The following is a 15,855-nucleotide window of genomic DNA, read 5'->3' as shown; positions in this document are numbered from 1 at the left end:
CCAAAATAGTTTTCAAGTATAAATTGTGTTTAAACATAACTGCACATTCACATTCCAACCAGGACATTTAATTCATTTACGCGAGTTGCATTAACTGTCCAGTAAATTTCGTTCCTCATTCAAGATGAACAGAAAATGGAAAGACAAAATAAATGTCAAAATTAAGTGCCATTCTAATTTTCACCCAAATCAGCATCAGTTTAGCTTGGTCTGTTTTGACAAGTGTTTCTTGACGCACACAAAATATTAATCAATGTAAAAAACAGTTTACAGTTATCTACTTTCTCCTGGACATAAATAGACTGGCAAGTGATATAGCCATCCGCGTTTGTTGGTTAACGCCTAAATAGTTGCACATGCAATACAGGCTCTGGGTTAACACTTACTATCATTGCGTCCATTGTTAAGAGGTGCAACAAAGTTCTTGGCTTTAAATGTCGCCCACTGAGATGATCAGATAAAGACATTGACCTACACTCTTCGTATAGTGTCTACAGATTGAATTGTTTATTTGTTTGTAGTTTAACGCCGCATTCAGCAATATTCGAGCTATATGGCGGCAGTCTACGAATAATCGATTCATGAGTCCACTGTTGTCCAGTTTCCTGTGTCATCCCACATTGTTTGGACCTGCAGTGAACACGTGTTTACCAGTATCTTAGCCCTTATTCTCGAAACGTTCGTAGCCCTAAGAATTCTTAATTTTGATCGTAGCCAATGCATTAAGAATGGGCTTAAGAAGTTCGTAGGGCTACGAACGTTTCGAGAATAGCTAGTGGTTCTTTGTTCCTTCTTCTCTTTTTCATCAGAGTGTATTTAGAAAACAAATAAACACACGGACTATTCAACTGAACATGTTGTATTGGGAAATATATCCTGATTTCCATAAAGCATTTCTACAAACACTAAAGTGAAATACCGAGGAATACAATATACTAAAATGCAGGCATCCTTTTTAATTTTCGCTCTGAGCTAGAACACAAAGTCATTTTCAATCATCACACTTGATCGAATGGACTCGATGTCTATGCTCTGTGTCAGTTTGGTTTGTTGATAACTTGATATATACTAGACAAAAATAGTTAGGGATATATGTAAATTTTGAAATACTGAATAATGATGTATTTATTCATTGACACACTGATAAAATATCAATCATAAAAATACCAATATCCCTTACTTATACTGTCCAGTATATGTTACACTAGAATCTTCTTCCGCAATATACTGGACAAAAATAGTTAGGGATATATGTAAATTTTGAAATTATGAATAATGATGTACTTATACATTGACACATTAATAAAATATCAATCATAAAAATACCAATATCCCTAACTTATTTTGTCCAGTATATTAAATTTCATTTAAACTCGTTTCTTTTCTTAACCATAGTCAAGATTTCTTTGGGGCAGTAAAATTATGCTCATCACTCTAGATTTCTTTCCATCACACGTGCTTAATCCCTGGATCATGCGCCCCCAGGACCCACAGTAATGTGGTCTAGTGTGAGTGAGTGAGTTGTGTTTTATGCCGCTTTTAGCATTATTCCAGCAATATCACAACTGGGGACACCAGAAATGGGCTTCACACATTGTAATTATGTGGGGAATCGAAACCGGACCATCGGCGTGACGAGCGAACGCTTTAACCACTTGGCTGCCCCACCACCCCTGGTCAAGCTTTTGTGACATCTGGTCTACAGCTCGTGTTTTAATGGCATTATATGTGTAACGGGAACGGCCTAAACGACATATATGACCATGATGCTTTGCGTTGTGTTTTGTGTGTTCTAAATCAAAGCCGTCCCGTTCCCAGTTCGTGGATGCAGAGGAGCAATTAAAAACCATCAAATTTCTTAAATAAAGACATAATTTATTCATAAATTATAACTCAACAAACAATATAAACAATAAGTCAAATCTAACAAATTCCTGAGAACAAAAGATATACAAACACAATTACTTAAAATATTTTATTAATAACCTAACCTACTTTCTCCCAACCCTCTCAACTACGCATAAACCACCCTCTTAAAATAGCACTAAATCCTACCTACAATCTACTGCACCTACACTAATATACGAAATTCCTACTGATTGGCATGTTCCATTATGCTGAAATCCACCCGGCCGTCCCCACCAACAAATTTACCCCAAAATATACAACCTTTCTATTCAATTTCTCTTTATTGGCCGAAAAATAAATTGAAACCTAACAGGAAGTGTAGTCGGGACTCCTTGTTCCGTCACGGAACATCTTGTTGTTCCATCACGGGACATATTGCGGTGGATAACGTCACCTGTGACCGGTCGCCGATCATTCGTGTTACGCGCTTAAATACCCTGCAGCTGCCCTACGTCTTACATAACAACCTCGCCACGATTGGCCAGCCAATCTGCCAACCACCAATCAGAATTGCTCATACCAAACAACCTGACTGCAACAGAAAATGGCGGCGAAAACAATTCAACCACCGACGGAACAGAATCAAAGTATGATACCCAAAATGTCTGCACGAAACGAAACACGTGCTCCCGGTTACATTTGGTGCCGTGACCAGGATGTAGATGTGCTGCAATTAAAACTATTTTTGTGGTTAAGTTAACATGAAATAAGACTGAAGTTTGTTTTGGCTTTTTTAGGATTAGGAATAGGATTAGTTTAAAAATGGATTTTGAATATGAACTGTTTGGTGTTTCTGGTTTGCCATCCCCTTCAGTTCGTGATGATGCATTTCGCGAATTACCTTCTCGTAGAGCCTCGACTCCACAACATAATCTGGGAGGCCAAACATTTTTGCCAGATTTTGGGAAACGAGGTTATGAGTGTGGGGATACCATCGGGTCAGGATCCGTGACAGCTTCCGCCTCGGAGATAGGTTATCCGTATGTTGTCGGCTCTCGATCAGGTCAGTTTGGTGGTAGGTCTGTTAGGTTCGAACCATCGTCAGATCAAGATAGGTTTGGTGGTGGACAGAGTTTGGGATCGAGTGCACCATGTCCGTCGTCTTGGTCTTCGCATTTAGGTAGCTCTTCAGGTAGCAATGTACGTTCAAATGTACCAGGAGTAGTGACTACCCCACGTTCCTCCATTCTGAGAGATACTAACCAAGGGCAGGCTCGTTCAGACAAGGTTACTCGCAGGGAAAAACAACCCGACACATTCAATGGCAAAACTAGTGAGTGGCAGAATTATATCATAATCATTTCGAGCAGGTTGCCGCATGGAATGGTTGGAATGATTATGAAAAAGCACAGCAACTGAGCATGAGTTTGCGTGGTACAGCACAAACTTTGCTTAGCAATCTGACGTATGGACAGCTTAGTGATTACTATGCCATAAAAAATGTGTTGACCCAGAAGTTTAACCCCAAGGAAAGGAGTTTAGCTTATCGGTGTGAATTCCGACTTAGGCGACAAGGCAAAGATGAGTCTGCCGCTGATTACGGGTATCAACTTAGATGGCTGGCATTGCTTGCCTACCCTGAGGTTCCCTACACTTCACTTGAACTCCAGATTATTGACCAGTATGTGACTGGGTTGAATAATTTTGATATGAGGAAAAGGGTTACCTTTAGTCATCCCCAAACTCTGGAGCAGGCTATTTCCTATGCAATAGAGTATGAAGCTGTGGAGGGAAGTCGGAATAGAAAACCTGTAGCAACTAGTGGAAAAATCTGTTTAGTTAAGTCAGAATCAAATGTTCAGGTTACCAGGGAAACTGAAAGTCCAGTAACTTTAGACATGTTAGCCAAGCTCATTGATGAGAAATTGGCTAGGTTCAAGCAGTCATTTAGCAGGCAAAAATATAGTGATGAAATGAGAACAGGTGCTTGCTTTTATTGTGAGGAGAAAGGACATATGATCAGTCACTGTCCGCAGCTAGAAAAGACACGGGGATCCACTGTTTCTGATAGGGCAACAACTAACAGTTCGGAAAACTAGTTCGGACTGAGGGAGGGGCCGAAACTTCAGTCCTTAGTTGTCAGGTTCAACAACTGACAGGGCCACAATTTGTTAGTTCTAAAGATCAGGAGGAATCTGGTACTACAAGGAAGGGAGCACCCTCCAGTAGTGCTAAGATTACATATCAGGTGCGCAATGTACAGGGTGATCAGAATTGTCTCTACACAAGTATTCAGTTGAATCATGGTCATGTGTCGTAAAGGCCGTTCCCGTTACATATGTAATGTTGATTTTTGTGTTGAATGAAATATTTTATTATTTGAAATTAATATTTTTTCTTAAACATTTCTTATAGGTAACGTTACTCTTCTCGTCAGTACATGGCTGAAATATTGCCAATGTGACGTTAATTTTAACTCTCTCACCCAAGATCATGCAAGGCACATATCATGATTGATCGTCATTAGATACTGCCATAGCAACCAATTCAGGAACACCTTTGTCAACATATATTGTCAGCTGATACTAATTACCCCGTAGCTATGTCAAGCAACTGTCACTAAATGTATTACTTATAGGATGTCAATGCCCTTAAAGCGTTTGGTCACGACACCGAAGCCCATATATGGTGTCCATAGTCGTGATATTTCTGGAATATTGCACACTCACTATTACATTTATCTTCTCCTAACCACAAAATAATTTCAACACATACTGGAAAGAACAAACTTTATTGAAACGTATCCTCCAGTAGACATAACTCTGATCAATGTGTGTTAAAACAGGCAAGTAAATATATACAAAAGGTAAAAATATACAGAGTATTGTTAGAATGAAACGTAGTGCTTGTTCTGTAGAAAGGTAAATATCATGTAAACATGATCTCGTCCACGAATTCTCATTAAATACCCTCCCTGACCTGCGTTATTGCTCCATGAGCACAAAAGCGCCGAGAGAAAGAATTAGTCTAGTCGCCGAACTATTTCGAAGGGCATGTAACTCTAGTTTACTTAGAAAACAAACATGGCATCCACACCAAGGATTTTTTTCCGAGTAAACGGTGAATCTTTCCTACGCCATAATGTCAATATATCCTGGTTATACAAATTCAAGAAACCCAGGAGGACTATGCAATAACTAAAATATACTTGAAGTGTCTGGGGAAAAATTATGCAAGCCGAAATGAAAATTATTTCAACTAACTATTTTGACCCAATTTCTTCTTTACATACGCGCATTCTGATTGGCTGGGGGAATATTTCTCGCGGACATGGCTACGAAAGGGGTACGAGTCTTCTTTCTGGTTACGGAAAGGGACGAGTAGTTACGAATGTTATTGCCGCTGTAATACGGCCTTTGACGTTTAAGCCGCCATGTAAGGCATAATAGCCACTTCATTCGTCACCACTTGGCCCTTTCCGTAACCCGGAAGCAGACACGTCACCCTATCGATTAAAGTAATGTGTGGAAATAAAAACCAATATGAATGCGTGTATGACTTCAAGAACGTTGGTCAAATAATCTTTCAGGAATAAGTTTCTGTTTTACATACGTCTTGAATATAAAAATATTCCAAAATACTGTTAACTGTGCAACCAGTTAATTCCGACGTGTTTAAATATCTTCTGCAATATATATAATTTATCGGAGACTTATACGTTAGCTTGGACGCAAAAGGTCGTCCCATGACATGGCAAATGTTTTAGATCCGCCTGTTTGCGCTTAGACGGTACCCAGTCTGAAAATGGCCAGGAGAAAGAACCGAGTTCCTGTTCGGTTTGCCCTGGAATAAAACGAGTAGGTCACGAATGTCGCCTGCGTGCATTAATGTACAAATACAAGGGATCATGGATTGGCATGTGATTATAGGACAAAGTTAAACATTAGCGTTACACTTAACAGCTACAAACAACTCAGATTGTTTTCATACGGCACACAATTACAGTTTGTGACATACGGAACCACTCGTGTTATTCCGGAAGCGATGGAAGGACTTGCGGAAATGAACGACCGGTGACGAATGGCTAGCGTTTGCGATAATGGCACTCGAGGTCATTTAACATGATCACAAGAGTAGATTCAACAAACGTAAATTTGCGCAGATCTTGTGTGTATTATGTTTGAGCAAAGTCCGGTGTTTTGCCCAAAATGGGTCAGTGGATTTAATAATTCAGTGACCTTGTGATGACTTCTATTAGGTCAGGGTCACCCGTCCTTGAAAATTTCCAATTTTATTTCAAGCAGCAATGGAGCAGTGTGATATGATGGTATGCAACACTATACAAACTAGTATAATAGCACGGTTTACATATCATGGTGGAAGTACAAGAAAGGTATGCTACTGTATGGATGACCGCTTCGTTACTACACGACCCATGAAGATCCGGGTTAGAATTGATCTTCAATAACCCATGCTTGTCGTAAGAAGCGACTAACGGGATCGGGTTGTCAGGCTGGCCGACTTGGTTGATACATGTCATCGTATCCGAGTTGCGTAGATCTATTTTCATGCTGTTGATCACTGGATTGTCTGGTACAGAGTCGACTGTTTACAGACAGCCGCCATATAACTGGAATATTGCTGAGTGCGGCGTAAAACTAAACGCATTCATTTTATTTCCCACTACACTGTGACGTGACGGTACAGATTCTTATAACGATAAGTCCTGAGTACCATAGTGTGGTTGTCATCCATAAAGTATCTCACTTTTCTTATTACTCCCCAACTTCTGAAATGGTAATCGAACAGATCACGATGGACATAGTCAATGTATGCATAGATCTCGGTGCTCAGTACATTCAAATAAAAATAAGGTAATGCACGAAGTTGGAAAACATAGCACTGGTTTAAAGGGGCACTCGCCTTTGCCTTCTTGGCTGGGTTTGCTTAATATCATTTGTTTATGGAATCTCTTTCATAATCTCTTCACAAGGTAACAGTGCATTATATAGAAATAGGGAAGCAATGGAAGAGCCGATTTAGTTTTGTACCAAACTAAATATTTACATTGTAATATAAAAATTGAAAAGGCTTCATATGATTAAAAATGTGATTATGCTTATGTAAAATATGATCATGAATTGAGATTTGCGTGTATCTGAAAATATATTTGCAATTTTTTAAAGACCATATTTTACATTTTGGTGGAATGTATGTAATGAGTTTATATATTATTCAAGTATATATCACAATCATATAAACATCACAGGTTCTAAAATGAAACACCGTTATACATTACTAAATTGGTACGTTGTGTCACGTGGTATCAAAACTAAATTTCAACGACACCCAGTTAATCCGAACGGCATAACAAATAGAATAGGTTACAACGTTAAGTATCAAGCTTTATAGTATTCAAAGTGGTTCGGACTAAAGAGTGTTCATTGTATAAGTATTTATGTACATCTGTGAAAAACATCAATACAACATAATGTCTACATATATGATAATAATAATAATGATCAGTTGGCAAGAAATACTTCAGAGGTCATGGTCCGCATGCCCAAAGCGTCCTTAACACACAAGGAGCTCGTGATCCTTAAAAGTCCAGGGCCCCCGTTCCTCAAAGGGATCGTAGCGCTAAGGTGATCGTAACTCCAATACTTTAACATAGACTTGCGACTGTCGTAGCGCTACGATCGCTTTGAGGAACGGGGCCCAGGAACAAAGGTTGCTTCGCGGAGCAGCACACGAGGCGCCGTTCGGCAAATCGATCTCAGTGCTAAGACTGTCATAAATCTATGGCTAAGTACAGCAGACACGATCGTCTTGGTGCCAAGATCCGCTTTGTCGATTGGCACCAGGGCTTCGCTCCACAAAGAGATCTTACTGCTACAATTATCGAAATTCCCATACTTTCACGACGTCTTATGACAGACACAGAGCTAGGACCGCTTTGAATGAGACACTTGTCCCTCTCTAATGAGGGAATGGATAATTACAGTAAACGTTACAGTAAGTGACAGGTATAAAAACTGTTTCAGGTCCAGCCTTTCTCGTGTATATATTAATCAAAATGCCTTTATAGATCTCGGGTAATAACGAACTAAATTATTGGTCCCTTGAGTTCGTTATAACCGAAGTATTCATAACACTATACACACTGGTATAACACACTCTGGTAAGACTGTTAATAGAATGAATACAGTTTTGCTGTAACGCCAGGATGAATACTTTCTTCACGTCCATTTTAACGAGATATTACGGTAAACTAACAACGACGGGAAAATGGACAAACCACTGAGTGAGTGTTGTTCTTCGCTGCCTGCAGCAATATCATGGCGGGGAACAAGAGGAACTGGCTTCACAAATTGTATCCATGAGTAGAATGGAACCCGGTCTCCAGCGTAACGAGTGAAAGCTCTGTATATAGACTTCCCCGCCGCCCCTCAAACGCCTTAACCAAGTTAAGTACAATCTCCCACCCTAATCCCCGACCCCACCCCCACCCCCACCCCCACATACAATTTGCCTTAGTCATTATCGCTCCGTATCATACAATCCCGGATACATCGAAATTGAGATATTAAAATATGTACATGGTCATTTTATTTAATGATATATATAGAAAACACTATTTACAATAATTATATACTGACGAGAAAAAGAAAGTATACACCTCTGACGGTGGCTGGACGTTAAGCAAAACAAAAATGGTTACACGATGGCAATGTATGCTCTACGGGTATCCTATTGTGGCTTCGGAAGTTGTTATGTTCTGGCCACTGTTTCTGGCCTATTAAAGTTATTATTTTGGGGTTTGTTTGTTTTTCAAATCTAATTTTCAAGTGTACACCTTTCCCTGGCAATTTGTATTATTCAGTAATTGGGCAAAATGTGTAACAGATGTACAATTCAACCGTCCCTACAAGACTTTATATACAGTGAGTTAAAGTGTAATGTTGCATCGAGAATATTTCGACCACATGACAGCAGATATTATGTTAAGACTCTGCAAAGCTTTTTCAAAACGTGAAATGTTAAGCAACGTACAAAAATATGTAATTTCAATACAATTTCAAAATTCCAATTCATGCGAAACGTTTTTAAAGATTTTTTTTCTGTAGGTATACATTAAAAATAAACGCAATTAACGCCTCCACAATATCTGTCTTTCTGTATGGAACACATTTTAAACCATACAGATACTTTTGGGGAATAACGTAGAACCTGCAACTGTTTAGCTGAGACATTCTCTTGTTATATGGACCCAACAATACTATTTTCTTCAGGCTTCACTATAGGTTTTCCTGATTTCTTCTTTGATTTTGTCAATGTCGTCCTCGATGTCACTGTTGCCAGCAGAGACGTCGCTGATATCGCCAACGTCACCGTTACCAGCTGCAATGGCCGCCTTTTGTTGGAGGACCTCGTCCAGCTCCTGATAGTGATTCTCCGCTGCAGCCTTTTCTCCGTCAAGGTCATCAAAGTCCGTGTAATCATTGACTCCTGCTTCACAGCGGGTGTCCAGAGTGGCCAGATTGCTGTTCTCGTACTGACCAGCGCTGTTGCAAAGAGTGTTGGGTTGTTTCGGAAGCGTGTCATATTGCACTGGTTGGCAGTAGGGGTTTGCTTCATCGCTGCAGGCGCCGCCAGTCGCCAGTACGCCATTAGCCGTAGGTTCGCCGTCAAGAGGCTGATCGTTGTTCTGTCTCTGAAGATTCTCCTTGTTCGCCTCGCGATACAGAACATTCTCAAAAGCCATGTGGTTGGGTTCGGCGTCCATCACGTTGCTTTCGCATCGCATCAGTTCCTTGGACTTGTCTCTGGAAATTCAAAATAGGAGGATAGGGAACGCATACTAACCAAATTTTGTACTTTCTTGCTTTCTTGCCTTGGCACTAACTCTTCAAACGGTAAATATATGTTGAGAGATTGGTGCAAAACTGATCGCCTTTATTAGTGAGTGAGTATATTTCACGCCGCTTTTAGCCATATTCCAGCAATATCACGGCAGAGGACACCAGAAATGGGCTTCACAGATTGTACCCATGTGGTGAATGGAAGCCATGTCTTCGGCGTGACAAGCGAACGCTCTTCGATAGTCATCGTTAAAAATCACAACATTCGATATTGTCAATAGTGATTCGCGTAGTCGATGAGTGAAATATAAATGAATGTCGTCATTTTTCAGTTAGCTGTAAACTTCTTTTTTTCAGTGACGCATAATATATAGATATATCAATAACGAACTACAAATTATATGCATCGTGTGTCTTTTCTTATCTGAAAATATCTTTCATTCCATGATTCTGTCACTGGATCGATAATCCTATTATCTAACCTGAGCCGATTACCCACTGTTCAATTCGGTGATCAAATGGATACTTACGATCGTCTTCGACGGATGAGGATTATCGCTAAGAGGATCACCAGGATTAACGCTATGAGGAGAGGGAGAACGATCGCATACCAGTTGTTGGTCAGCCAACTTTCCTTCCGCACCTGAAAAAGTGAGTGAGTGAGTTTAGTTTAACTCCGCGTTAAGCAATATTCCAGCACTATCACAGTGGGGGACACCAGAAATGGGCTTCACACATTGTACCCATGTGGGGGATCGAACCCGGGTCTTCGGCGCGTCGAGCAAAGGCCACTAGGCATGACCTGACAGTAATTCCATTGAGTGAGTTTAGTTTTACGCTGCTTTTAGCAACATTCCAGCAATATCACGGCAGCTAGGGGACACCAGAAATGGGCTTCACACATTGTCTCCACGTGGGGAATCGAACCCGGGTCTTCGGCGTGACGAGCGAACGCTTAACCACTTGACTGTCCACCCGCCCCCTTTAAACGATATGAGCACTTCTACGATGAAGATCTTGTTTATTGATCAGATCGTATTGGCTGTGCGCCGCCATTTTATCCTAGGCAAGGATATAGATGGGACGTTACTCCGATCAAGTCACGGAATTCTAAGCTAGTTCGGCAAGAATGGAAATTGGTCCTATACAGTCTGTTAACTCCCTTTACTTGGGAAGAAGAGAGTGAGTTTAGTTTTCAGCAATATTCCAGCTATATGTCTGTAAATAATCGAGTCTTGACCAGCCAATCCAGTACTCAGCGGCAAGAGCACCGATCTTCGCAATTGGGATACGATGACATGTGCCAACCATGTCAGCGAGCCTGACCACGGTCATGGGTTACGACAAGCATGGGTTACTGAAGATCAATTCTAACCCGGATCTTCACAGGTCACATGGGAAGAAGGGTTTAATGCCGCCTTGAACAGTATTCTAGTTAGATAACAGCGTGTCAACTGACTGAGGGAGGAAAGCCCAAAGTGATGCATGTGCTAGACGTTTACACACACACAGTTGTGAAAAATATTTAGAACACGTGGCAACCTCAACTTCTGTTAGCCCCAGTGGTCCGGACTTGGGTCTTGGCGGGTAGAGCGGAAGTGGCAGATAGGGGTTGATGTCGTCATCGTCGTTGGTGCTGAATATGCGGTTGACAGCTTCATTGTCCAGAACGGTCCCATCTTCAAGCGACGAGTAAAACTCCACCCGGGTTGTCGTTGTTCTGAAAAGATATTTGTTGGTTTTTGCAGTTTGTTTGTTTGTTTTTTGTTTAAAGCCGTACTCAACAATATTCCAGATATATGGCGTCGGTCTTGTAGACCAGACATCATCAGCATCGATCTGCACAATTCGAAATTTGATTTCATGTGTCAACTAAGTCAGTGAGCCTGACCACCACCCGATCCCGTTAGTCGCATCTTACGACAAGCTTGGGTTACTGAAGATCAATTCTACTTCGGATCTTCACGGGTCCGTTGTTCTGAAAAGAACCATTCGTGACCAATTGCAACTCGTGTTATTCCGGGACAAGCCGAATAGCGACTCGTGCCTCTGGAAGCATTTCATATTGGCGCATGAGCATCAGAACTACTTTAAACTAGAACGATAACTCTATCCCTGTTTGATTCCAATGTTTTTGGTGTTTTTTTTGGGGTTTTTTCACTTATTTATTTTAAAGAATTAAACCTCTTTGATACAACTAAAAGAAGAAGAAAAACATATTTGTTAAAGACATATTCTAATGTAATTATTACCAGATGTTCACCTTATATTTCCAATTATGTTAATTAATAGGGTTCTTAATAGGGTTTAATCATCACAAATGGAATTTGTTTTATTGAATATACAAATAAAATAAACAAAATTCAGCTACATTAAATCCCAAAGCAGATACTCAAATATTTCTCAAACTGAACATTCGTGTAACCTTGCTGTCACACCCCTGGTGGAATTTTAAATGAATTCGCTGACTAAAATATCCCCAGAGATATGAAATATAAGCCCAATGTTAAAGATTAAGGTTGATTAGTTACATACAAATACGATATTATTGTTTTGAAACTGGCAGCGATTATAATTACATTTCCTAAAATTGGTCGAAGCGCACGTACAATCTGCATAACAAGCCCGCAAGATCGTCAGAAATACACTCAGTTGGAAACATGAGAGCAGTTATGTCAACAAACGCACGTGCGTGTATTTGAATCTCTCACCGTCAATCGCATGATTCTTATTAAAAACTTCATAATAGGCAGCAAAATTCTTTTAGCTACGTTCTTTGTACTTTCAATATGACGATATATATTTTTCATGATTTTTTAAACAATGACATAACGCCATAAACGATTTAAGTACTCGGGATTATTTTTATCAAAGCACCGCGCTCATTTACGCTCGTTCTGATTGGTTTGTCGTATTTTCGCACATAACAAGTATCGAGTTGGGGACGAGTCTTCTTGGAGATTACGGAAAGGGGCGAGTGGTGACGAATGGAAAAGAACATCAGTATTTCATTTTATAGGTTTTCATTGGCCTCTCTTTGTCCTGACGTTACTTGGAACTTGGATACGACAGATGGTGAATAAAATATTACCATGAGACTGTAACATGGTGTCAAGGAAATTGATCATCAAAACAAATTAAAAGAGTATGGATGAATCACTCACTCGCTGTTGATGGGTATTGTTCTTGTGATCACCTTGACATAGACCGTTTCCGGAACACCTCCCAGGTTTTGTATCAGCTTGATCAAGCCATTGGTCAGATTGTCTCTATTGCTGTTGTCAATTACACCCAGGAGCGTAATGGCGGAGGGATCTGTGCAGGGCAAACAAAACAGAATCAATTACTTGCAACAGAAACGTGATAGAGGAACAACTCTCTGTAGCTCACCTTTCCTTAAGGACAATTACTTAAACTCTGGAAGGTCGTACAAGCATGAAAGAAGATTCTACGAATATCATCCTATTGACATATGAATAGATGGATAGATAGAGGTCTAATGTGATGCCAAATTCGAAGCTTTGCTGAATATACGAAATGAACTCTCTGTATGTAATGAACACATCTTGTGTTATAAGTAATAAAAGTAGTTAATGCAGATAATAAACTCTCATCTCAGATTCATAAATAAATGATGGCTATAACAAGCCAAGGGTAAATAGCAGTAATAGCATTTTCAATATGGCTGCCATGATGTATACAGACACCTCTGCTAGTATCAAATTCATAAATCGTTACTATTATAAACCCAGAAATTCATAAGTTGAAAAAGTAGTAAAACTACCCAAAAGTAGGAATGTGAAAGTCAAACACATCCAAAAGTAGGAATGTGAAAGTCAAACACATCCAAAAGTAGGAATGTGAAAGTCAAACACATCCAAAAGGAGGAATGTGAAAGTCAAACACATCCAAAAGTAGGAATGTGAAAGTCAAACACATCCAAAAGGAGGAATGTGAAAGTCAAACACATCCAAAAGTAGGAATGTGAAAGTCAAACACATCCAAAAGTAGGAATGTGAAAGTCAAACACATCCAAAAGTAGGAATGTGAAAGTCAAACACCTCACATGCGCTACAACCACATGAGTTTTGTATTAGAAACAAATTACAAACGTGACCCAAGTGGTCACAAGACATAGTTCGTTTTTAGTCTGAGGATATTTCCATCACCAAAACGCCTACCCTCACTGAAGTTAACATGTTAATGCCCAGACATCATCCAAACAAAAATAGTTTCCCTGTAATTTTGATTACGGTATTAGTTAACTAAATATGACCTTGAAACCATGTAGTAATATTGAAATTAAATGGGTACCCATGTAGTTTCAGTTTAAGAGAAAGTATGAATATATCTTAGGTTAGATGGGGTTAGATAAAAAAAATTATATAAATACATTGCTTTCTTTACCTATGTCCCGTTTCCAGGAAACCTTGGCACAATCAAATCCAAAGCAGACAAGGCTCAATTATTCTACATTCGGGGCGATTCACAACCTAGATTGGACAGATGAACTGCCTGACATTTACGTTTGTGTTTGGAAGAACAGACTTTTCTGTTGTTTAACGCCGCCTCGCCAGTCTTTCGGCTTAATGATTGATGTCTGTAAATAATCGAGTCGATCAGACAATCAAGTGATTGACAGCATGAGCATCGATCAACACATTTGCGATACAATGATATGCATCAACCAAGTCAGCGAGCCTGACCACCCGATCCCGTTAGTCGCCTATTACGAAATGCATGGGTTGCTGAAGACCAATTCTAACCCGGATCTTCACGGGTAGAACAGACTGTGTTGTATATGGCATCAAATATTGCTGGTGTCATGATTTACTATTATTATTTATCATTTTGACAACCAAGTCAGCGAGCCTGACTACCTGACCACCCGATCCTGTTAGTCGCCTTTTACGACAAGCATGGGTTACTGAAGACCAATCCTACTAGTATCGCGGATCCCGAACGCATTGTGCGTAGACATCAAATAGCGATGAAATGGTATAACGGTCACTGAAAATCAGCGATGACCAAGGCGTCCGCGAGAAAAGGTAAACATAAATTATATTACCACACACACAATTTGTATAAAAACTAAACGTTCGTTGCCTTCAGTAGGACTGCAGTCCCCTTGACATGGTACTTCAGCCGATAAACAAACCAGACAATCAAGTGATCGACTGAACGGTCATACAGTGACACGATATGGTAATTACCTTTTGTATACGAAAAAGACATTTTTATGCTGCAAGAAAAGAAACCCGTATAGTCGTTTTAAATATTAGTAACTACAGTACAACACACAAAAACATCCGCTGCCACAGTCATAGTTTACACTGAAAATACGGCATTGAATACCTAATGTGACTTTGAGTTTGAAACTATAGTGCGTTTGGCTCAAAAGCGGACCGATGAATTGCAATCTAACTCAAAAACTAATAAACATAAAATACTCAATGAAACGCTGTTCATAATCAAAACATCATACCAACTCTGTGAGGTTTTTGCAGAATTTTTGTCCTAAAAATAAAAAAGTTGTTTAACAATCTATCATGAAAATATTGACACAGTTCACTATTTGTTACGAGGGAGGAGTGCAGAGAAAGGGACAGCCAGGTGTTCGAGAACGGATGGAGACGGCACAGCACAGGTTAATGAATAAATAACTTTGTCTGTCAACGTGCTTCTCGAACACCTGGCTGTCCCTTTCTCTGCACTCCTCCCTCGTAACAAATAGTGAACTGTGTCAATATTTTAATGATAGTTTGTTAAACAACTCTATTATTTTTAGGACAAAAATTCAGCAAAAACCTCACAGAGTGGGTATGATGTTTTGATTATGATCAGCGTTTCATTGAGTATGTTATGTTTATTAGTTTTCGAGTTAGATTGCAATTCATCGGTCCGCTTTTGAGCCAAACGGACTTACCAACCTTTTACGTGTGATCTCATCTGTTAATATATATAAGACATAGTTATGCTACATTAACTACCTCAATCTATTATAAATGCTAAAAGGGGGCGAAGAAGGTTTGCATTTTCGCTTAGTTGCACACACAATGTAGGGCGTTTTGGGTTTTTTATTCTCTTTTAGCATTAAGAAACTGGCTACACATTGTACCGATCCCGAACGTGAGCAAGAGCAACC

General features: G+C 39.8%; 1 protein-coding gene across 1 annotated transcript in view; it reads right to left on the bottom strand.

The window, feature by feature from the left end:
- Window positions 1-4,623: 4,623 nt before the first annotated feature.
- LOC124282107 (neurogenic locus protein delta-like) overlaps window positions 4,624-15,855 on the bottom strand; it is a 42,409-nt gene continuing 31,177 nt past the window's right edge. The window contains exons 8-11 of the mRNA XM_046718077.1: window positions 12,875-13,025; window positions 11,253-11,430; window positions 10,241-10,353; window positions 4,624-9,674 (exon numbers count right to left, since the gene is read on the bottom strand). Coding sequence (XP_046574033.1) covers window positions 9,137-9,674; window positions 10,241-10,353; window positions 11,253-11,430; window positions 12,875-13,025 — 980 coding nt within the window. The 3' untranslated portion in view covers window positions 4,624-9,136. The remainder of the gene's footprint in view (window positions 9,675-10,240; window positions 10,354-11,252; window positions 11,431-12,874; window positions 13,026-15,855) is intronic.

This window comes from Haliotis rubra, unplaced genomic scaffold, assembly GCF_003918875.1.
Source record: "Haliotis rubra isolate DU_JTF1 unplaced genomic scaffold, ASM391887v1 Scf292, whole genome shotgun sequence".
Lineage (NCBI taxonomy): Eukaryota > Metazoa > Mollusca > Gastropoda > Lepetellida > Haliotidae > Haliotis > Haliotis rubra.
The sequence above is the reverse complement of the archived record's forward strand: the minus strand, read 5'-3'. Positions and strand labels throughout refer to the sequence as shown.